The 24,150-nt window shown below is 36.0% G+C and overlaps 1 protein-coding gene across 7 annotated transcripts in view; it reads left to right on the forward strand.

Annotated features, from left to right (window-relative positions):
* Positions 1 to 24,150, forward strand: part of DACH1 (dachshund family transcription factor 1) — a 369,319-nt gene that overhangs the window by 149,209 nt on the left and 195,960 nt on the right. For all 7 annotated transcript variants that reach the window (XM_015275195.4, XM_015275204.4, XM_015275226.4 and 4 more), the window contains exon 2: positions 4,960 to 5,075. In XM_015275195.4, coding sequence (XP_015130681.1) covers positions 4,960 to 5,075 — 116 coding nt within the window. The remainder of the gene's footprint in view (positions 1 to 4,959; positions 5,076 to 24,150) is intronic.

Raw genomic sequence — 24,150 nt, forward strand, 5'->3', positions numbered from 1 at the left:
AAAAAGTGCAGAATGAAAAATCTGCTTACTTTTAAAGACTACCATTAGACCTATTCCTATTCTCTCTTCACCTCTTTCCACACAATTGTGCTGGATCACATTTTCTGCTGATTACATCTGCTTTTAATTGTTTTGCACTTTCAAAATGATTTCTGGGAACAAGCTTGTAGTTTGATAATACAATTGGAGGTGTATAAAACTTTATAAGTGTAATCAAAGTACAACATTTTATCTGATAATAACCACAGTTTCTTCTATTTTTTATTGTTTAATTCCACCATCTGTTGTTGTCTAGATTCAGGAACATAGGAAAGATTTATGAATGATATACATTGATCAGAAGACCGAAAAAGAACTATTCTGCTTTCAGAGAACTTGTTGCATTTTTGGACAACATCCTCTCAGTTTCTTGTCATGTTGTATAAGTTTTATGCCAGTCACAGTAGAAAAAACATATATATCCTTTCTTTCAAAGAGGAAAATATTAGAGCCATAGTATTGTTTGAAGTGCTTGGGAAAGTTAAAGGGATGAATTACAAATCTGACACAAAAAAAAAAAAAAAAAAAAAAAAAAAAAAAGATGGATTTATTTTCAGTGTTTCTGGAAGGAGCTCTGAATATCTAATTAGCTGATGCAAAAGGGAAATCATTCTTTCTCCTTTTGAGAGTTTCAAGATTCACCAGTGTGCACTTTTAGGTCTCCTGTCACATAGTGGTATTTTGGAAATGTAAATTGTGACGATTGTCTACAAACATAAAACTCAACTGCCTGTGGGAATATCTTTCAAGCTGTGAAAAAGACTGAAAATGTGGATATAAAGCTTACATAAGCCTATGTAAAGCACACAACTTTTGAGAGAGCTAAATGTGTTTAGGTGCACCACTTCAAAACTGAGTACTATGTTAGTGATATTCAGACATACTTGAAGAACTCTCATGAAAGAAAATTTAAATTTTAAAGAGAAAAAAATTCTAGCTTAAATATTTATATTTATAAAAGCAGAAAGATAGATAAGGAACTGGTAACTTCCCCTGTGGCTTCTTCTCAGCTGTTTAAGCAGTTAATCATTGTTGCTTCTGTGAAGTTTTGTTGAATTGTTCTACCGTCTCAAATTTTTATCCACAAATAATGAAACAGAAAGAAGGAAGAATATCTATGACTCCCAGGTCTATTTCTTGTACTGTCTTCTTGCAGAGTCCCCATAGACTCCACAGTACCTAGTACTATTACCCTTGATACTGTTATATGTTGGCTTCTTTTGGCAATGTTGTCATCTTGATTTGGCTTTTAATAATTTACCCATTGGTGTATTTGTCATTATCTTAAGTTAAGCCTCTTTTTAGATGAACCAATATTACAGTATGTAGTTTTATAAGTTTTATTCAGATATAAACCAAACTTTTTTGATAGATAAATATACTTTACAAAGTATATTAATATTTATAAATATACTCTTTTGATTGATAAAGATACTTACAGCATCTTTACAATATAAACAAAAGCTTAGGTGTTTAGTTTTGGAAGGGCCAAAGGAGTTTTATCAGAAATTTTTAATTGACGTTTTTTGTATCTCACTGAAGTCAGCTGGAAAAATGGCTTACATTGCTCTGGCATTTTATTATACTGTTTGCATAAAAAATAAGCTCATACCTATTTGCCTGTAAGGCAAATCTTCTGATTTTGATAAGAAATATGAATGTGAGTACTTGAAAGCAGGTTTCTTAGCTTGGAATGAAAGTGAACTTGTGTTTTTGATGGTTCAGAAGTTTAGAAAAGTTAGTTATTAGGAAAAAAAATTCTTCTCAGAAAGGGTGGTAATGCATTAGAACAGTCTGCCCCAGGAACTGATGAGGTCACCATCCCTGGAGGTGTTCCCAAAATGTGTAGATGTAGCATGTAGGGACGTGGTTTAGTGAGTGTGGTGGCGATGGGACAATGGATGGATTAGATGATTTTAGAGGTCTTATCCAACTTTAATGATTCTGTGATTCTATGAACATAAAAAAAGAAAAAAAAGAAAAAAAAAGATTAAGTTATTTTTATTATTCTGTTTGCAATACTTAAACTCATTTGGTATACTTTTTTTTTTGTTAATAGTTCTTCATATGGAAATAAAAATGAAAATGAGCTTCGAAACAACATGCATGTTTTCAAACTGGAATCAATTTTTTTAAAAGAAATTTTAATGCTTTTTTGTTTACAGTTTTGAAAATGATTGATACAAAACTCTTGCAATTCTTATTTTTTACGGTTTAAAAACAGATTGTATGTTAATATTTCAATTTAGGAATTGGGTTAATGAAACAAGTATATAACATAAATAACAGATCAAGACAAATATTGTTATTTAATTACTTACCGGGGACAGTTGGTGTGTACTAAGTATAACCAGTCAGAGCTCTACTCATTTTAATTGCATATTACATAGTTTGTTGTTAATCTAAATAAGATCTTCTGGACTAAAAAAAATATCACATATGTTTTTTCCACCTGGTTGTAATTAAACAAATATTTTACAAACAGAAGAAAGTCTTTTTTGTAGTAAACTAGAGTTTCTGTTTAGTCACTTAATAATTGTATGAGGACAAAAGCAATTTACTTGTCAGAATTTATATTTAAATGTTGTTAATTGGATCGGAATTTGAAGTTCAGAACTTCTTGAAAATACTTATTTAATAGTTTGACGTTTGTGATAAATCACAGCGTAAAATTGTGTTACTGGGATCATTTATGCCTTTGAGTGCAACAGACGTTTTGTGTAGGGTGTAATAACTGGCTTGATGTAAAAGGTGACTCAAGGAAGAATTTGGCTTTGATATTTCAGAAATTTACCTATGGTTTGCTTCTGACCTTTGCTTGCCGGATCAGTTTGCGAGTGTTTTCTCATAGACCTTAAAGAGGGCATTAGTCCTCTTGTGTACATTTGCAAAAATTGCATCTTGAGACAACATAATTCTGTTTTATTGGGACTATGTGGTGGTAAGCGCTAATTTGTCAAAGGGAATCTTTGCAGGAGTGAAGTTTTTAAAGACTTGGGAGCTGCTGGTACACTGTGTGTAGCACTCCGCTTTTGTTTTGTATGCTGTCTTTGGACCCTTCCATACTCATATCCTAACTGTGATTTGAGAACAGTGCATTATCATAGATACTTAAAGTAAGCCATTAAAGTTTTCTTACATAGTGGAATTTTCGTGTGTGTGTGTGTTTGAATATATTAGAAACATTTCATTCAAATCAGATCATTTTTGTCCATAATTTTTATCAGTTTTATGTGCATTCATGGTATGTTTGTTTTTATTGTAAATTACAAAGGAAATTTCAAAGGAGATGATGACACTAAATTTGGTTCTGTGAGCTGGAATAAGACAATATTATTTTTCGACACTGTTTTTTCTTGTAGCTGTGAACATGATATGATTTTGTTTGTATTAAGGAAAGTGAAATAACCCAAATCAATCAAAGAAATTATCGAGCTTATAATTTTGATAATGACCTCAGCTCAGGACATTAAGTTGGGAATTAATGATCAGTTAAGTTTAATGACTCAATACCTTGAGTCATTAAACTCCAAGAAAATGCCCTATGCTTTGATTGTTTTTGGTTTATTAAAGATAGAAGTTGCAAAAAGAGAGGTATTTCCAAACACGAGGGTAAGTAATATGCACAGAAAATGCAGGTATTTTATTACCCACCTCCTTCTGCACTTCCAGCATAGCTAAAAATCCATTATCCTTGATAAGAGCTTTGCTAGTGTAAGGACATGAGGAGCCAAACCTTCCACAGCTTTTTTTCCTTTTGGAATAAATGGAGAATGCCAAATGTATGGCAAACTGAAGGTTAACACCTATTTCTTAGAATTGCATATCGTGTCATCTTTTTCTGTGAAGTCATCCAAATGTCCCCTAAATAAGCATGTGTAGGGTATTGCAATAGTACCGTGTTATAATCTATACATAGGAATGAGGGCCTTTGGATATGCATTATATGTAGCAGATACATATTTGCATGTAAGTGGGTAATAAGTATTGTTATTGTAATCTGTATCTAATTTGTATGCTACTTACAGAGTTCAGGAGATGGAAAGTTGTGTATGAAAGCATTTAACAGACAGGGAGTGTTTAAACCTGAAGCCCTTTATTTTCCCATGCTGGACAGAAGTAAGCTGCTATGGCGGCAGTTGCTTAACACAGCATGTTACAAAAAAATTCTGATTTGTTTCTGGCATGAAGTAGTATATTTAAAGAAGGTGGCTTAGTGAGATTTTCACTTTAAAAAGAATAAGGGTTAAATGATAACTTGACTTATCTTTTAAATGACAAAAAATAAAGAAATTGCAAGACCTTTTCACACATTAGATATGTATTGTCATTTATCATCTAGATATCAGGCTAGCAGTGCAAAGTAATAAAACATATCATCGAAAAATGTGCTATAGGTCTGAATCACTCTTTCATTCCACCTCCCAGCTAACTGTAGTATTAAATCAAACAAGCAGAACATTTCCTTAGGCAGCCATTGCCTTTTAATTTCCTGAAGAACCTTAAAATATCATTCATTACAAGTACTACACATATTTGGTTTTTAAAAGTCTCATAAATCAATAGCAGGCTGACTGTAATAATTATTACAAGTTAGTGCATAATTTTCGTGCTGAAGGCTGCATGCAGAACTTTAGCATATGCAAACGAGGCAATTCAAACTGTGTATAGATATTAATATGAAGAAGCAGGTAACGAGGTGCACGCTATGAATTATGCATCAAGAGCGGCTGATCTTCAATGAGGAAAATGAATTCAGCATGTAATCTAATTAGTGATGGAAGTCTATTACATCTAACTGCAAAAGCAACCGTCCTTGAAACAAATTTATTTACAGTCCATGTTACCACTTGAAACAACTTTGAAATGATGTGTAAGACAACAGCTTAATTGTAAAAATTTTTTGTTTGTTTGTTTCAGTTCTAGACCTGGAAGGCCTCCTAAGAGGACTCAAAGTGTCACCTCTCCAGAGAATTCTCATATCATGCCACATTCTGTCCCAGGCCTAATGTCTCCTGGAATCATCCCGCCAACAGGTAGGATTGCTAGAATTACTTTGACACAAGCAGTCTTTTGAACACTTGGTTTATATTCACTTGCTGTTAAATTAACAGTTTAGGAAACCAGCACCCTAATTCCATAAATGAGTTCTGTAATGTAACATTATTGCTACATAAATGTATTGTATGTAGTAGAAATTTTGGCAGCTCGGTACTTTAAAATACAAATGACAGCAAATGATAATCCTTTATAATTTTTCCCTTGCTCTTTATAAACAAAAAACCTTTCAAGGTATGAACTTCCTTAGCTATCATTAGAAAATGATCTCCCCATTCATTTTTAGTAGAACATGTATCTTTTTTTCTTCTTTGCTTGATTAGATAACATCATCATGAATACAGTTTCCTGAAGAAACCGAATTAATTAAAATAACTCCATGCTGCACACATATCTTTCTTAATTTTTCATCCTGAAATTCTATTTTTGATACATATCCCGAGGCCTTATGCTAATGTAAAGTCCAGCAACCATCTCCTTAAACTACTGTTTTCTTTGAAAGTTACTATAATATCTTATAACTGTGCCTTGCTTCTAGTCAGAGTTAAATTAAGAAAGGCTGTTGCAGGCAGGAATTGAATAGAGCCATCTGAAGGCACCCAACAGCTTATCTGTTGACCCTACTGCTGCATTCTCTGTTTTCATGTTACAGTTGAGTTAAAATCTCCTGCTTGCTTTGGCAAAACCCACCTGAGCTTGCACTTCTTCCCCATTTCCCCACTTGTTTGCACAGCTCAGTCTCTAGCATTGATGTTCTCTAAAGCAGAGGAAAGAAAAACCTAGACAGATCTAAGCAGGGAGCAGGATTGCTGGGAGACATTGGAGACTGAATAAGTAGGTAGATGTTTGAGTATATCATGTGTCTATTTAAGTTTTCCTGGGAAAAACTTTTTTTCAGGAAAAACTTCTTTACAGAAAGGGTTGTTAAGCACTGGAATAGGCTCCCCAGGGAGGTGGTTGAGTCACCATCCCTGGATGTGTTTAAAAACCATTTGGATGTGGTGCTCAGGGACATGATTGATTTAGTGGAGGGTTGTTAGGGTAGTATGGTTGGGTTGTGGTTGCACTCAATGATCTTTAAGGTCTTTTCCACCCTGAGCAATTCTATGATTATATAATTCTATTTAAGTATGAGCATGATCTTTGGCATGGTTTTGGTCATAGCTGATTAATGCATTCCAAAACAGTGCACAGCTCAGGAAATAACACCTGCCAGAAGATGCCGGCAATTTGGATGCAAGTTTCTTGTCTCAAGGAACAAGGAGAGGAATAGGGTTTAGCTCTGTGGACAAATGTTTAGCCAGGCCTGTTGGCCTTCTGGACAGATAACTGCTCTGCGTGATGACTTAGATATAGTTTTCCGAAATGCTAAAGATCAAGAGGAATAACTAAATGAAATGAAGTCAGGGAAATGAGGCTGACAAATGAGAGAGCATTGTAAAGTAAGCAAAGCAAAGGAAAATGGGGCTGAAAGCGTAGGTGAGCATGTAATAGTGTTTTGCAAGTAGTACTCAGAGAGGCAATCTAGGCAGTTGTGACACCTGCAGAAAAAAAAAAAGAAAAAAAAAAGAAAAGCAATTAAGATTAAGAAGAAGAACTTCAGAGGTTAAGAATTACAGGTTTAAGTCTGGTGTAGGAGAGAGAACTGGTGCAGAGTAGAATGGAATAAGAGAATAGGAGATAGGGTGTATGTGGGAAAACAACAGAAGTTTTTTAGGGTGCAGATATCCATATTTATGTGGAAGAGATTAAAAATTGCAAAGAAAAAAAAAAGGGGGAAGTAAGACAGCAAAATACCAAAGAAAATGAGCTGACAGGAAAGAATCCAGAGACAAATTAGCTGGCCAAAAAGAGGAAGATAAGATAGAAAATAATCCTCACCTTGTCAGCAGAACCATTTGATCTGATAAGAAAGCAGCTTAAAACCACGAGTCATGCCTAAAGTATCCAGTCCCTGCCTAGTCCTGAAAGGCTGGTCATAGTTAGTTAATGATAAATACACTGTACAGATTCCGTTTCTTAGAATGTCACCCATGGAAACAGATGTAGATCCTTTTTAAATGATGATTAAAAAAGAAGAAAATAATTCAAAATGGAAGACAATTGGTATATATAATGTTTTCTTCCTTTTCAATGAAATTTCCTGTATTTCATTGTGTCCCTTGCCAAAATCACTGGGTGACAGTGAGAAGGGCCTGTCTCCATCATCTTTACTCCTCCCCATCACGTATTCATACACATTTATAACAGTCCCCTAAGTCTTCTTCGAGTTGAACAGTCCCGGTTCTCTGAACCTCTCTTTGAGTAAGGCACTCCGTTCCCTGAATTGACTTTGTAGCCCTAAGATGTGTCCTTGTTTGAGAAATTAAAGTTTGAATTTCCTGTTAGAATCCAGCTCCAGACTCAAAAAAGCCAACCCGATATTGAAGTTGCAAGTTAAATATTTTATTTTCTCTCTGTCTCTCTCTCTCTCTTTTTTTTTTTTTTTTGGTAACAAATCCTCCTTTTTAAGTTTTCTCACTGATTTAAATATCTCAGTGTAATAACCAAGTTTCCTTCTAGCCTACAAAAGTATATAATTGATCACACGCACAGTTATATGCTCTTTAGCGTTGTTCAAATAACACAGATCTGTTAAGTATACTAGGATCTTATGTGTGACTTTTACAGGAAAATTTCTCCCCCTTAAAAAAAATTAAAAAATGCTGCATAATGCAGAAGAATGCATTTAAATCTAAGAATCCTGGCTTCCAAAGGAGTTGTTTTTTGTGTCCTTCGCTTATGCATGCAGGTAATATTGGTACAGAACTGTTTGTTGAGATTTCTCATGAAAATTCTTAATTGTATATTTTTGCAGGAGGCCAAATTTAGGATCCCTCGAAACTGTATTCTATTACCGGTCTAATTACAAAAACACACAGAGAGAAGGTTACGCTGTCACTTAGAAAGAATTTGTTTTAGAAAAGTAGGTAGGGACTGGAAATTGTGGCAAAAATTAGAAATGTGTAATAATGATAAATTAAGATATTCTTGAGTTCTCCAGAGAATTAAAATCTGCTGGGCCTGTTATGAATGCAGCTGGAGATACAGTCAGAAGAAGAGTCCAGCGTTGTTTCAGATAGGCTTATCTTGAGACTACATTGAAGCTGTTCCAAAATAGGTGGTTTATCATAGTTAACTTAGGCCCACATACCTCTACGTATTGCAGATCTTTTGTTGGCCAATGTGCTTCAAAATTTTCTAAACTGAAATGGAATAGTGTATGAGTTTCGTGTATGATATACATTGTGCCCTGTATATATTTGCCTGTAGCTACTATATGACGTACAAAATGATGTTTCTATTATTTTCACATCATCACTGAAAAGCTATTCTCTTCATTTTTCGTATTAAGAATTTTTATAATTATTATTAAGTATTTTAGATTTTGAAACTGTTCTTTTAAAGCTTTGGACTCAATTTTTCCACAATTTGGCCTGAAACTATAATGTCTAAGTAATGAAAAAAATAACTGTAAAGGTCTTGCATTTATTTCAGAAACCACGTCTTTCAGTGATAAAATGTGAGTCTGAAGTGCTTTAGGAAGTCATTATTACAGGGGATGATAAGAACACTATTTTCATATATGCATATAGCTTTCTCTTTGTCCAGAAATTTCAAAGCACCTTCACGTTCAATTTATTACTTTGTTAACTTTATGTTAAATTAATACCAGTAGCTATTATTATTGTTACTATCATTATCATCTGTAACGGATTTTCTTTATGTGACCAGTGCTTCTATCCACTTATTCCACAGTTGATACCAAACCCTTCTTTTTCACTGTTAAGATATTAAGCCCCCTCTGAAATATTTCATTTATTCAAATTATAACTGCTTTTCTACATTAAATAATTTTGTTCTTTTCCTTTTCTCTTAAGTGATAATCTGGAAATGTCATTTCTAATCACATCCTTACTTTCTCTCTTTCCCTGTGACCTCAATCAATAAAAGTATGCTTCAGTTTCCATCCTGTGCAGAACTCTCTGAGGTACAAAATATTTTTATGGAGGGTGAGAGTTGCAAGGTTTTGTATGGATCATTTCAGTGTGGAGGATAAATGTTGTTTGCATACACAGCTCTTGATTGTGTGGCAATACTTCTTCTAAAACAGAAAATAGAATTATTTGGCATTTAAAGAAACACTAATAACTAAATAATTTCATATTCACTGGCTCGCAGCTATTTAATGTTGTATTTGGCAGAACTGAAAAAAAAGCTTAAAATATAATCATCATAATTATCATAGAATCATAGAATGTCCTGGGTTGAAAAGGACCACAATGATCATCTAGTTTCAAACCCCCTGCTATGTGCAGGGGCGCCAACCACCAGACCAGGCTGCCCAGAGCCACATCCAGCCTGGCCATGAACGCCTCCATGGATGGGGCATCCACAACCTCCGTGGGCAATCTGTTCCAGTGCATCACCACCCTGTGTGAAAACCTTCCTCCTAATATCTAACCTAAACCTCCTCTGTCTCAGTTTAAAACCATTCCCCCTTGTCCTATCACTGTCCACCCTTGTAAACAGCTGTTCCCCTTCCTGTTTATGTAGTCCAGATGGGGCCTCACAAAAGCTGAGTAGAGAGGCACAATCACCTCCCTCTCCGTGCTGGCCACCCCTTTTTTAATGTAGCCCAGAACACAGTTGGCCTTCCGGGCTGCAAGTGCAAACTGCTGGCTCATGTCCAGCTTCTCATCCACCAGGACCCCCAAGTCCTCTGCAGGGCTGCTCTCAAGGAGATCTTCCTTCATTTTGTATAAATACCTGGGATTGCCCTGGCCCAAGTGCAGCACCCTGCACTTGGCCTTATTGAACCTCATCAGGTTTTCATGGGCCCACTTCTCCAGCCTGTTATTATTATTATGCTCATATCATAGTTGATGCTGTCAGGACACAAAGTCCATAGTTTGGAGTCTTTTAACATTAATCCCCTAAAGTCTTAAGAGTGCATTCATGTTAGACAAGTGAGTTGAGGTGGTTTCTGAGACTATTGCAGGAGCTAGAATTAAAAATAAAAATAATAATAAAAAAAAGTTACCTACTTGGTACTTTTGAGAAGCAAACCTTTTGTTCAGTTACTTATTTTATGTTGTCCATGCATTTTGCAATCCTGTGTTGATTAAAACATAGGCATCTTTAAAGCTGAGTGACTATCCCATATTTCTTTTAAAAGACATTTAAAATGCCTTATCTCAGTGTTTTGAATATTAGTGCTTGATCATTTTTTACATGAGCATTGATTAGTATCGTTATACGATGTACTGTTTATCTGTTAAAGATGAACTAACATATTGCAAAAATTAGGAAGGACACTGCTTTCAGACTGATAAACTGCAATCTAATTCAATAAATTGAATCAGATTACACAAACATTTTTGCACTTCCATTAATGAAGTAGTCATTATAATTAATGTGAAAGCTTCTATCATGTTCAGTAGTTGATGTATCAGTGGGAAGATATACTGACTATACTCTGTAAATGTAGTATTTCATAATTTAAAAATCTTAATTGAGGCTTAATTCAGGCCACCTGTCCTCTTCTGAAAACACTGTCATAATTTTGCCATATTATCATTCCTTTAAATGATGAGCTATCTTCTAGTTTATTAGGAGATAACAAGTTGAAAATCACTTCTGGAAGCTCACTAATTTACTTCCAGCAAGTCACTAGTTAATAGTGAAATTGTTTTCCATTTAGTTATACATTTTATAATATGTCAAAATGAAATAGTACTGTTTCAACAGATAACAGAGTGTGAATATATAACACAGTGGGAATTTCAGTGTTTAGCTGTAGACACTAGTATATGTAAATTCATTCTTTTTTGACTTTTGTTATTTTGCTGTTCTGTTTTCATTTTAAATGAAGCATGATGATAAAATGAGATGCAGTATAGCATGTGAGCACAAAATACAATATGAGAATGTGCTTCAGGATCCCAGTAATCAAAGGACTGTAGTGCTGCCAACGGTCACTGATTTCGGGAACGCTTTGTAAGAAGATAGGATGCGATCTCATGGCTTACTGAAGGCAAATGTATGGAAGATTTCCAAGCAGGCACGTTACAACTGTCTCTGAACCTAAAGCTGTTTAACCATATTCACCTATAGCATTAAGTATTTTATGTTTAGGCATTTCTAAGCATGAGAAGGTTTTGAATACTTAAGCTTGTAATAAACTATAGTTGTATTCAGTCATGAAATCTTTTTAACACCAAGAGTTACTTGCAGAATTATAAGCCTTTTCACTACAAACTTATAATCAGTAAGAACTTTTGCAGTATTATATCATGAAATTCAGAGAGTCAGACCTCACGGGTGTTCACCAGTGCCTATTGAGAGAAGTCCCTGTGTTGAATTGTTTCCAGAAATCCTCCCAGCTTTTTTGATTCAAAGGGAAAAAGTTGGTTCACTTCAAAAGAGATTCTGGGTTTAAACATTTAGGCAGTGCGGATAGCCAAATATGTTGTAGCACTCAAAGTACTTGAGAAGGAACTGAGGAGTGAAGTTATTTTCCAGCACAGCCGTAAGCTAGTGAATCCTCTCTTCCACTTTCATTTTATGACTGCTCATTTACTATTACATTGTGAAGTGCACAGATTTATTACTCTTTAGTGGAAAAAATAAGATTTTTTTGTTTCTTCCTGAATCGTGATAATTTTACATTCTGAAGACAAGGATGTAATGTTTCTGGTTTGCAAATTCCCCCTTATGAATGATATTTCTGTGGCAGTTCTGTAGAATCATAGTTGATCTTATTCAGTGAAGGTAAACTGTTCAAAGATATTAGTAAAGCAAGTCTCTACTGATGTGTCTTGGTTTTAAAATATCTACAGCTTTCCCAAGTCAGTTTAGAATGATCAGTAAAAAAACACATCATTGATGTGACCCTCATCCAAATTCCGGTTTCCTGTTTCAAATCATAGAAGTATATTTAACATCTTGGAAAACAAAACACTCATAGCTTTTCAAAAGAAGATATTTTAGCATCATTGTCTCCTATAAAACAAATGGGCACACCAAAATAAAATAAAAAGCTAAAAGAAAGCAATTAAAATCTTATTCTTGAAGGCAGGCATATCACAGTTATCAGTGACTAAATTTGGATCTGATAATGGGACTGTTTACTTGTCATTATTCTAACATTCTTTATTCCAAATTACTATTGTTTATAATTGAAATGAAAAGGTTACTGAATAGATAAGTACTGCAGAGTACACCGATTGTTTCATAAGATAAAACTGTTCTGAATGGAAGCTTATAAATAGTTGTAAATACTGAGATTGTATTGTAGCTCATATTTCAGACAAAGTCTTTAAATAGCAAAAAAGCAAGATAATCCTGCACTTATGTTGGCAATTTTTCTTATCATTAACATGATATTTTTTTCAGGCAAACTCTTGATTTTTAAAAAAATATATTCATTGAAAATAATTTGATGCCCAGTCACTTTGGAAGCTAAGCTTTTACAGAGCAAACATTGCATTGCCATTTTTAACATGAAGAACACAGTATTGTTTTATTAATTCCTACTAGAAGTGAAGCTGATCTACTGAATTGGGAATAATATCACAGTGATAATATGATGGTCTCTGAACTGAATGATATTGATTGCTACAGCAATTTAGTAAGATGGTGCTTGTTAGAATAAGTGTAGCAAGAATTGGTTCAGAGCTTAATTTTATCACATTGCTAAGTATAGTTCTGTATCATCACATCAACATTTAAGTTCTTGAATGCTATCAAGATGTCTGTCTTCTTTTCTGTAGAATTAGACTTACATCCTTGAACTACATGATCAGTGAAAGGTGAATGATTTTTTTTCTCCTTGTTTATATATGACCTGCATCCAGTACTCTGTAGAGTATTCAATAAAAAATGACTTTGGATTTATATATTCCATAGTTATGCTTTATGATTTCATTTTAATACATATATGGAGATTCTCCATAGTACTGGAAGAAACTGTAGCTTAGTATATGTACCTTTTTTTTTGCTTTTTTTTTTTTTTTTTTTTTTAAATACAATGGTCTCTGGGTTAGGAATAATATGTGCTGTGCAGTTTTCAAGGTCTCATACAAGAACTGAAATATAAAGGCAATATCCAGAAAAGGTGTCAGGTAGCACAGGCCTTTTTGTTATGTGATACAGGAAGCAAGTGAACTTAGGAATTAACTCAAGTTCTTCAAGAAAAGTATGCAAGCAAGCATCATTATATCTGAACAACTTTAGATGGCTAAACAAAGACAAATATAATGAGGTAAGAAATGTATTAATTAATTTTATCAAGATTTATTTTAAGTAATCTGTCTTTTCCAGCTGCATCTAATGATCATGTCATATCCAGCTTTTCAGGCAACAAAAACACAAAAACAGACTGTCATTTTTTCCGAGGAGAACCAGTCACTATGACTTACAGAATCATAGAGTCATAGAATCACCAAGGTTGGAAAAGACCCACAGGATCACCCAGTCCAAGGAACATTTGGACCACAATGTCCAAATGTTCCTTGAACACCTCCACAGTCGATGACTTCACCACATCTCTGGGCAGCCCATTCCAGTGTCTGACCACTCTTTCAGAGAAGTAATATTTCCTAACATCCAGCCTGAATCTCCCCTGGCACAGCTTGAAGCCATCCCCTCTAGTCCTATCAGTGGTTATACGAGAGAAGAGCCTCTCTTCAAGTACTTATAGAGAGCAATAAGGTCTCCCCTGAGCCTCCTCTTCTCCAGACTGAACAATCCCAGCTCCTTCAGCCACTCCCCATCAGGCCTGTGCTCCAGACCCCTCACCAGCCTTGTTGCTCTTCTCTGAACACGCTCCAGGGCCTCAGTGTCTTTCTTACAGTGAGGGGCCCAAGACTGAACACAGTACTTGAGGTGCAGCCTCACCAGTGCTGTGTAGAGGGGGACAATTACTTCCCTGTTCCTACTGGCAACGCTATTTCTGATACAAGTCAGGATGCCATTGGCCTTCTTGGCCACCTGGGCACACTGCTGGCTCATGTTCAGTTGAGCATCAATGAGTACTCCCAAGTCTGTTTCCTCTACACAGTCTTCCAGTCACTCTGCCCCAAGCCTGTAGCATTGCCTGGGGTTGTTGCGGCCAAAGTGCAGGACCCGGCATTTGGTCTAGTTGAACTTCATCCCATTGGCTTCAGCCCAGCTATCCAGACTGTCCAGATCCCTCTGTAGGGTCTCGCTACCTCCAGGCAGATCCACACTACCTCCCAACTTGGTGTCATCTGCAAACTTACTGAGGGTTCACTCAATGCCCTCATCCAGGTCATCAGTAAAGATATCAAAGAGGACAGGCCCCAGCACCGACCCCTGGGGAGCACCAGTCGTGACCAGTCACCAGCTGGATTTAACTCCATTCACCACCACTCTCTGGGCCCGGCCCTCCAGCCAGTTCCTTACCCAGCCAAGAGTGTACCTGTCCAAGCCACGGACTGCCAGCTTCTGCAGGAGAATACTGTGGGAGACAGTGTCAAAGTCTTTGCTGAAATCTAGGTAGACCACATCAACAGCCTTTCCCTCATCTACCAGACAGGTCACTAGATCATAGACGGAGATCAGGTTGGTCAAGCAGGACCCGCCCTTCGTGAACCCATGTTGGCTAGGCCTGATTCCCTGGTTGTCCTGTGCATGCCACGTGATTTCCCTGAAGACAGTCTGCTCCATAACCTTCCCTGACACCGAGGTCGGGCTAACAGGCCTGTAGTTCCCCAGATCCTCCTTACAACCCTTCTTGTAGATGGGAGTCATATTGGCAAGCCTCCCATCTTCTGGGACTTGTCTTTTAGACCCTAATAACTCTGACTGCATGAATTTTGTATGGCATGATAACATACAATCAGACTGATAATGAGTATCAGTTGCTCACACTGCATTGTATTGTTGTTACTGTTGTAACCCTATGCAATATATTAGAGGTATCACAAATTAGTCTTAACTGGGCCAAGGTGTTAGGACAGTGCTGTGATATAAAATGAACCATGTTGTAAGATGTACCAGTGAAGCATGTTGCTAATATAAAATGATACGTCAATTACTGCTCAGGGTGCTGACCCCAGTGCTTGTGGTTTATGAAAAGTCAAGCTGTTTGTTTTAGTTTCATACTTTGTTTAGGTAGGAAGACTTACGTTATTCCTTCGAGATACAGAGATAGGTAGCTATGCTACCTTATCAGTCAGCTGCTCTGTGCCTGAGACACTGAAACATCTGAAAAGGAGAAGGTGAGAAAAATGGAAAGGGATAGGAAGAGTGCAGTAGATGAGTGAGTACAAGTGTATGTGTATGACAGAAATTGTGAAAGGGGAAGGAATGATGGAGTTCTTTACAAGTTGATAAAACCAACTTATTAAGCTTGATACCACTTAGTTTGTTTGCTGTTACCTATTACTACTTGAATATTGAGAGGAGACGGAGGTACCTTGTTTCTTTATTTGTATAATTGCTCTTATGGTTTGTCCACTCACAAAAGTAGGTGTATGTAAGAATTTAATTTGTCTCTCTGAAATGTTTTTAGGTATGAACAAGTAGTTCTTAAATCATGTCCTTTCAAACCAGTCTTAATTGCAATGAGTCAAATTAGATTGACTTAGAGAAATAAGAACAAGTTACACTCAGCACAGCTTGCACAAATGCACCTACTGTTTTCTTTTCCCTCTATTCATAATGCTGTGCTAAGACCACAGAATCATAGAATGGTTTGGGTCGTAGAATGGTTTGGGTTAAGGATGACCTTTATTATTATTATTTAATGCATATGTTATGATGCATCAATCCACCACAAGAAGACCCAGAAATATTTGCAGTATTGGCACTGTAATTTCACTTACTGTTGGACTTCAAATGATGAGAAATGCTGCTTAACGCAGTGCAAATAGTGTTTTTCTCCTCAGTGCTTAACAAATGGATGTAAATATGAGAATAAAAGGACTATATTACCAGAAATTTAGTAACTGTAACTGGTAACTTTATGCGTCACAACAGCGCATTCTTTTTGCAAGTACCAGACTGACAACATAGATACAGCCAGAAAGTTTTCAACATCTCATTGGTATTCAGTGTGAGTATTTGAGAGGAGAAGGGTGATTTGTTGTGAATCAGTACATTTGTTTTGAAAAGTATCTCAAAAGATTGTAGTAGATTAATATTTCATCCAAGTGGAAGAAAACAGTGGTTCCTGTGCACTCAGTCACAGTGTGACAAAACAATTTTTAAAGTAATATTTTTCCTCTATTGAAAGCTCCAAATATATTTGGCTTTTGAAGTCTCACATAAACAGACATAGGACACGCTGAGGACAGCGTATTCCTAGAGGTGAAAGTACAACACTCTTGCCTCTATAGTAAATAGCAACATAATATTCATTTTTGCGGAATATGGAATAACTCATTATGAATTAAGAATTTTTTAATTTCTAATTTTACTTTTTTATTTTAAATACAACCATAATAATATATTGATATAAAATTAATCACATTTCCCTTTAAATTAATTTGTATTTTCACCTGAGCTAAATTTTTTTATAGGAAGGCTTACACAAGGACGTAATCTGGCTAATATTTAAGCTACTTTTTCTGTAAATAATATGACTTACATGGCTGTGTCTACATCAATAAATAGAGCAGTTCAGAGCTATTATTTGGCTTGGAGGGCGGATTTGTGTGCTGCAGCTTAGAACCACAGATCTGAACTCTTTCAAACGTCCCTCAACCTAAACAAATATTCATCTGTATCTTCTACTGAGGAAGAATTTCTGGCCAGTTCTTTTTCCATAACCATCTGCAGCTCCTTTCTGAAAAAAAAAATCACCCTGGCATGAACTGAAAACATACGATGTGTGTTACTGACTAAATACAAGGTCTGCTCCTGTGTTACTGTGTTGGCCCACAAGGTCAGAGGTAGATATTCGCGGTATGGCAGCAAAGGTTGAACGTTCCCACCAGTATTGTTACATTTTGTTGCTGTGTGACAGATGGAGGCAGAGGGGCAGTCTGACAAAATGGCGTCTGACATGGAAGTGTGTATGAGCGAAGGTGTGTCACTGAATTCCTCAATGAGGAAAAGTGCATCCACTAATATTCCTTGACACTTGTGGAATATTTCCGGAGACCAAACAGTGGAAATGAGCACAGTGAGGCAGTGGATGGTACGTTTCAGCAGTGATGACAGTGATGTGAAAAGCAAGCCATGTTCTAAATGGCCATGGAGATTTTTATGAATGTAGCATGCAAGCTGTTATTCATAGCTGGTGAAAATACATAGCTAATCATAGAATCCTTAGAGTTAGAAGGGACCTTTAAAAGTCATCTAGTCCAACTCCTCTGCAAAGAGCAGGGATGTTTACAGCTACATGAGGTTGCACAGAGCTCCATCCAGCCTGAATTGTATCCAGGGATGGGGCTTTCACCACGTCTCTGGGCTTCCAGTTCCAGTGATTCACCACTCTCACTGTAAAAGACATTTTCCTTATATCTAACATAAATCTCTTCTCTTTTAGTTTGAAACCATATCCCCATGTCCTATCACAACAGACCCTGCTAAAGAGTCTGTCCCCTTCTTTCCTGTAGATCCCCTTTAGATACTGACAGGCTGCTATCAGGTCACCTCAGAGCATTCTATTCTCCAGGATGAACAGCCCCAGCTCTCTCCACCTGTCCCCCGCCTGGATGGTGTTCCATCCCTTGGATCATTTTTGTGGCCCTCTTCTGGGCATGCTCCAACAGGTCTATGTCTCTCCTGTACTGAAGACTCCACATCTGGATGCAGTACTCCATGTGAGGTTTCTCCAGTGCAGAGCAGAGGGGCAGGATCACCTCCTTCAACCTGTTGGCCATGCTCCTTTTGATACAGCCCAGGATACGGTTGGCTTTCTGGGCTGTGAAGGCACATTTCTGGCTCATGTCCAGCTTCCCATCCACAAGGACCCACAGGTCCTTTTCGGCAGGACTATGCTGAGTCCTTTCAATCCTTTCATCCTTTTATCTCCCAGCTTGTATTGGTAGTGGAAGTTGCTGCAACCAAGGTGCAAGACCTTGCACTACTAACAACGGTGACTGTTGAAAAATTTGTGTTTTGTAGCTGAGAATTTCTCTATCAAATAGTGTTCTTGTGTTCTTAGTAGCTGTTGTATTTTCCATGGAGATAAATAGGAGGTATTACTTTCAGAGAGACCTACATAATAATAATAGTTTGGTGCTAATGGCGCAACCTCCATTCTAACCCTGTTCAGTTTTCTGTTGTAGATGAAATACATAGGTCTGTGTAGAAACACAATGAGAAACTGCTAATAAGAAATGAAGACGTAGTTAACAGTATGACTGGCAATGTAATGGCATTTAGGCAAATGGAGTTGCAGTCAATTGTAGGGCCAAATCATAGAGCATTTGGATTTGTGAATCTTGATTTACTTAGAAGCTGGGATTACTGTTGTAAGAATTATGGATTACTTTTTACAGACAAGCTGTTAAATTGTTGTTTTTTTCACGGATGAAAATTTCACCTGCTGAATTTATGATATTCTAGTTTAGATAAACTGGTGGCAAAGTTTCTGTGGAAGTTTTGTATTTTATTGGACCAAGTGCCATAGCTGGGAAAAAATTTACAAGCTTTTGGAACACAACCTCTTATTCATGCCTACTGAATGAAGTTAATCACTATTAAGATCTGAGAGCATCTGAAAGCAATTAAAATGCCTGTACAGAAATGCTGTTTTAAGTATAAACAACTTAGTTTATCCATCGTTTGATCAATACCTGGATACCATTTGTCCTGTGAGTGTTAAAGATGGAAGCATTTTCTCATTAAAATCTCTTGCAGAGTATCTTTTTTGGATTCTTTAATTGCTTTTTCTTTACTCCTGGAGAAAATTCTTAATCTTTTAAATGTCTTTTTGATCTGCCATTACCTTTTTTCTTTTTTTTTTCCTCCTGCTCTGGAGGCCTCAGGTTAATTTTCTGGTGATGAAGGAGAAGAAAAAAAAAATCATGCTTATCTGTATGTACAGTTCATTATACACGAAAAGAAACACTCAGTCCATACATGAGATATTCACATCCACTTGAATATTCAAAGAAATACTGGGTGATTTTATTTTTTTTTTGTGGAAAAAGACATCACACAACCAACAGTTATGTCATTATGCTCTTTTAACTATTACTGTCTCAGTCTTAAGTTACGGATAATCAGTCACATCTTTTGTTTGTTTGTTTGTTTGTTTTTCCCTAGCAGATTTTTATCTGTATAATGCATAATAAAAAAACAGTTTGCTTTTAAATTACTTTATAATTGTTAGTTGCTGTCTTTATTGTATCAGTAGTGTTTGCATTATTATTACAGTGTTTTTTATGATGTTCTCTTACTCAATATGAAGAAATATGTTAGAATTTACTGGGGGTCTGGGATTTCAACTTTGTGCCATTTTCAACCAATACTGTCAGCCTCCCCATAAACTGGTAGATGGACCAGGGTATGAAATTCTTGATCCAATCCGAGACACTTTTCTTAATGAGCAGTGGAAATTTTGCTGGTTCCAGATTTACAGTTTTAGACTTGGCATAAATTTTGAAATACATAAGATCTACTTTTTTTTTTTTTTTTTTTTCAAATATCTAGATTTATTTTATTTGTTCTTTAATAATGGAAGAAGTAATTGATCTTAAGATTTTCTTTGGATGTTTTCCTTTACTTATTCAAAATATTAAATTCTTTTTTTCCGTCTATCTGACCAGCAAGAGTTGCACAGAACTTTCTTTGACCAATATATTGATAACTTAAAAGTTGAAAAGAATCTCAGGATTACATATTTCAAATAATAATGTACAATTCTAGAATATTTATTTCTTTTTTTGGACTATAGTTCCTATTAATTAGTCAGAGAAGTTAATAAATTCAGCAGCAGACCAGATATAAAATAGGACCTAGGCAAAGCACAAGGATATTTGATGTAACTTCCGGTCAGGTTGGGTGTAGATTACTGCCAATGGTTTGGACTTAACTTGCATCTTACACATTTAGGCTGTTTTAATTCATTGTAGCCACAGAAACATTTGTCCTAACCTGGGAAAATCCTTTGTTCCTTGTATAAAAAAATTGTGATGTTCTTTTTCTTTCTTTCTTTTCTTTCTTCTTCTTCCTTCGTTCCTTCGTTCCTTCCTTCCTTTTTTCCTTTCTTCCTTTCTTTCCTTCTTCCTTCCTTCTTTTTCTTTCTTTCTTTCTGTCTTTATGTCTTATTTTTCCCCTTTATAATTCAGTACTGTTTATATAACTTCTAAGATAAAGCTGTCTTTTGGAATTGTATTTGAATCTGCTTCATTGATTCTTTTGGCATTATTCATGACTTAATTGCAGTTATTCATTTAACACAGTTCCATCTGAGGCCTGCTCCCAATAGAAGGCTCCTCATTTTATCTTCTGTCACTAAGTGCTAACATTTCATGCACTGCTTAGCTCCATCTCACTTTTTGTGTAGTGTTGTTCCTGTAGTTACTTAAAGTGATTCTTTCTAACAGAGTTTACAGTATAATTGTTTCATTATATTTGTTGCTCTGGTATGATTTCTGCTCTCTTTATTTCTGTATTTAAATGTCACTTTATCTTACATAATATGCAGCTCAGGATCTTTTTCAGAGAAGTGAAAGATTTTCAGGGTTGTAACTTGACATTTATTTTCTGTATGCAGGGATATTGGTATGATGATGTGTGATATAATCCTTCCTCATTACATCAGGTAGTTCTGACTAGGCCACTAATTTTTGCCCATTTCTCTATCTTTTAAATAGAATATATACAGACCTCTTCATTTCATTTTTCAAAACTGAGCGATGCTGAGGTTCCTCTGATTTTTCCCCTTTAAAACTTCCTTCTACTTAACAATGTCGTATTTTTAACAGATGTAGAAACACAAAGCGAAATCAAAGCTCAATTTAATTTCATCAACTGCATTTGCTTTTTAATGTGCCTTTGGCCAGATAATTAGTTTCATGTAGACTCCTTAATGTTGATGCACTGTGCTCAACAAATTTATTATTTCTCCTTAGTCTTAAGATGTTGACCAACCATTAAACTTTTATCCCAGTAAATCTAGCTAATCTAGGAAATCTGGGGGGAATCCCATTAGGTTATGTTCTTTCAAGGAAAAATGAGTAACTGAGCATTTATGGATAGATAAGTTGCAAATCAAAAGAGATTTCCAATGCTAATACTGCCCATTATTTTTTTCTAACTGCATTTGCTTGTGATAGTGTTCACTTTGCCAAATGTCAATGAAAAGACTTGAATTCCTATCTTCCTTTTTCTCTCAGCTTCTTGATGTTTACTAGCATTTAGTTTTTTAAGACAGTGTAACGATTCTGAATTGCAGTGTATTTCTTTCATATATTGAAATATCTTGTAGATACCTCACCAGCTAAGCTTTTTAAAACAACTGCCAAATACGTAAATAAATAAAAGAACACTTTATAACACTGTTTTTTTCAATAGCAAATGGCTGAAAAAATCCCTACAAAATGAAGAGTCACTCTTCTATCATAGCATGGAAGTCTTATTTTCAGTGTATGGGGTCCAAAAGGACTGCTCACTCAGCCTCTGCTATTAAAGGTCATTTATAAAAAGAATTTTCACAGCTCTTTTAAAATTTGCAACTTTAATGAAAAGCTTGCCAAATATTTTTAATATTGTTTTGCTTTTCCTCTGTCTTAACATCAATATGCAGCATATTTATAGAACTAGGTTTCTGTTAGTCTCACCAGTATGCCCAATGGGCATTCAGTATTCCTTGCTAACTCTCTTTGAGTTTTGCTGCCACCCTATACTTTTTTTCAAGTGGAATATGCTGTGTAATGGGAGATGGTGAGAAGAGACCTCTCTGGGCACAGATGTTAGCGCTGTGTCAGTCTGTCCTAGAAGCCAACAGCATAGGGGAAGCTGATAGGCTTTACTAAGTTCTCTTCAGAGTTGGAAGTATATTCCTACATTTATCCTACATTTATTCCTACATGTCCTACATATATTCCTACATTTTTATCTACCACCACTGTAAGGTGGAATTAAGAGCACTTTTACAGTACAAAAGAGATGAGTCATTTTCAACCAGGATGAGTCACTGTTATAACGTGGCAAAAGAGCTTTGGTTCCTGAGTTAATACCTCTGTGTGGTGCATGTACCATGCAAACATGCTAATTCAGACATCTCAGTATTACGCTCCACTAAATGAAATAAATAGGTCCATAATCACTGCTGAGTATCATCCCTTTAAGTTTATTCAACTGAACAGAAATGCATCTTTCTGAGCATGTTTGAGAGTCTCTGTATGCTCTAATGAATTCGTATTTCCAAGTTTGTCTGTACAGAACTAAAAAGCACAAATTCTCTTCTTTGTTGTGCCAACCACTTTCACTGATGTGTTGGATTCTGTAACAACTGAAAGTTGCTTGGACACTCGCTGAAGTGGTATTCTGCAGGTTATTCATTGGAACATCCCTTGATGAGGAAAGGCTGAGAGAATTGGGACTCTTCAGCCTGGAGAAGAGAGGGCTTAGCAGGGATCTTATCCATGTGTATAAATACCTGAAGGGACAGTACAGAGAGGACAGAGCCAGGCTCTTTTCAGTGATACCCAGTGCCAGGACAAGAGGCAGTGGGCACAAACAGGAACATAGGAGGCTGTCCCCCTGAACACTAGGACGCACTGCTGTGCGGGTGACAGAGCACTGGCACAAGTTGTCTGGAGGGGCAGTGGAGTTTCCTCCTTCAAGTGCCACCTGTGTGTGGTTCTGGGTGTCCCTGCTCTGTGTCCCTGCTGGAGCAGAGTTTGGGCCAGTGATCTCCAAAAGTTCCTTCCAACCCTAACCATTACGTGATTCTGTGATTTTGTGATTACTACACTTCAAGACTTGGCAGTAACTTGTGGGACCAAACACTGAATATTTTCAGTCATCCTACTGATTACCCAGTTAATGCTGATATTGGTAAGATTTTATCATGACTCAATTAATTAGATGATTAGTATTTTTTGGCAGTATGTGCGCTGACATTAAATCTAGTTTTTGATTAAAAGGTGAATATCAATACTGTGAAATCAATTTGCCTCCCTAACTTAATTTTAAGAGGAAGTGGAACAAGGGAAAAACATTAAATCACAAAGTATTCAAAGAAACCAGTAGAACATGAGAGAAGTAATAGAATTCAAGGTGAATTTTATTCTGTTTTGTCCAGCAGTATCTCTTAGAGGTATAAAACAATCTGGAGGATAATAAACAGGACATCTAGTCAGCAGTCTGCCTCTATGGACAGTTGCATTAACTTCAGTATTACTGATACTGATTATACATTATAAAAAAAAAAAAAAAAAAGCTAAAAATATATTATGCAAAAGATTGTATAGTTTTGAATTGCTCCAGAAAAATTCCTGTGTGTTCTGCCACTGGAGTATTTAAGGACAGAGGTTTTCCAATGGCATAATGATTGTCATCAGGCAATTTTCTTATGTCTGTGTGCCTGTTGCTGCTTTCTAGCTTCAATGGACTTTGTTTAAATAGGCAAAATATTCATTGTTTTGAAATATTAATAGAAATAGATTGGAAAAAGAGAGATTGAAAAAGAGTGAAAAAAGAAGAAAAAGAATGTCTAATAGAAATGAAGCTTTATTTTTTTAAATAGCAATAGAAACAGTATATCAACTTGATGTGTATCTTGCTGAGATATTAATGACTAAAATGTTGTTAACTTTTAAAAAGTAACAGTGTTTTATAATGTAAGCTTAAAGGATGTTGAAACAATTGTGCAGTAATACTTTATGAATATGAAACTAGCTTTATAGGAAGTATGTATCTAGATTTAAAATTCCTAAGTAGTGGATAAATTATATTTCTTAGTAACTGCAAGCATCCAGGTAAATATCTTCACTATGTTTTCACAGTCCAAGGGAAGAAACTTGCTTCCCCTAAGAAGTTACCTGTTAGGGAGGAGAATCATCTGCCATAAGTTAATATCTG

The sequence above is a fragment of the Gallus gallus genome, chromosome 1 (genome assembly GCF_016699485.2).
Source record: "Gallus gallus isolate bGalGal1 chromosome 1, bGalGal1.mat.broiler.GRCg7b, whole genome shotgun sequence".
NCBI classification, from domain to species: Eukaryota; Metazoa; Chordata; class Aves; order Galliformes; family Phasianidae; genus Gallus; species Gallus gallus.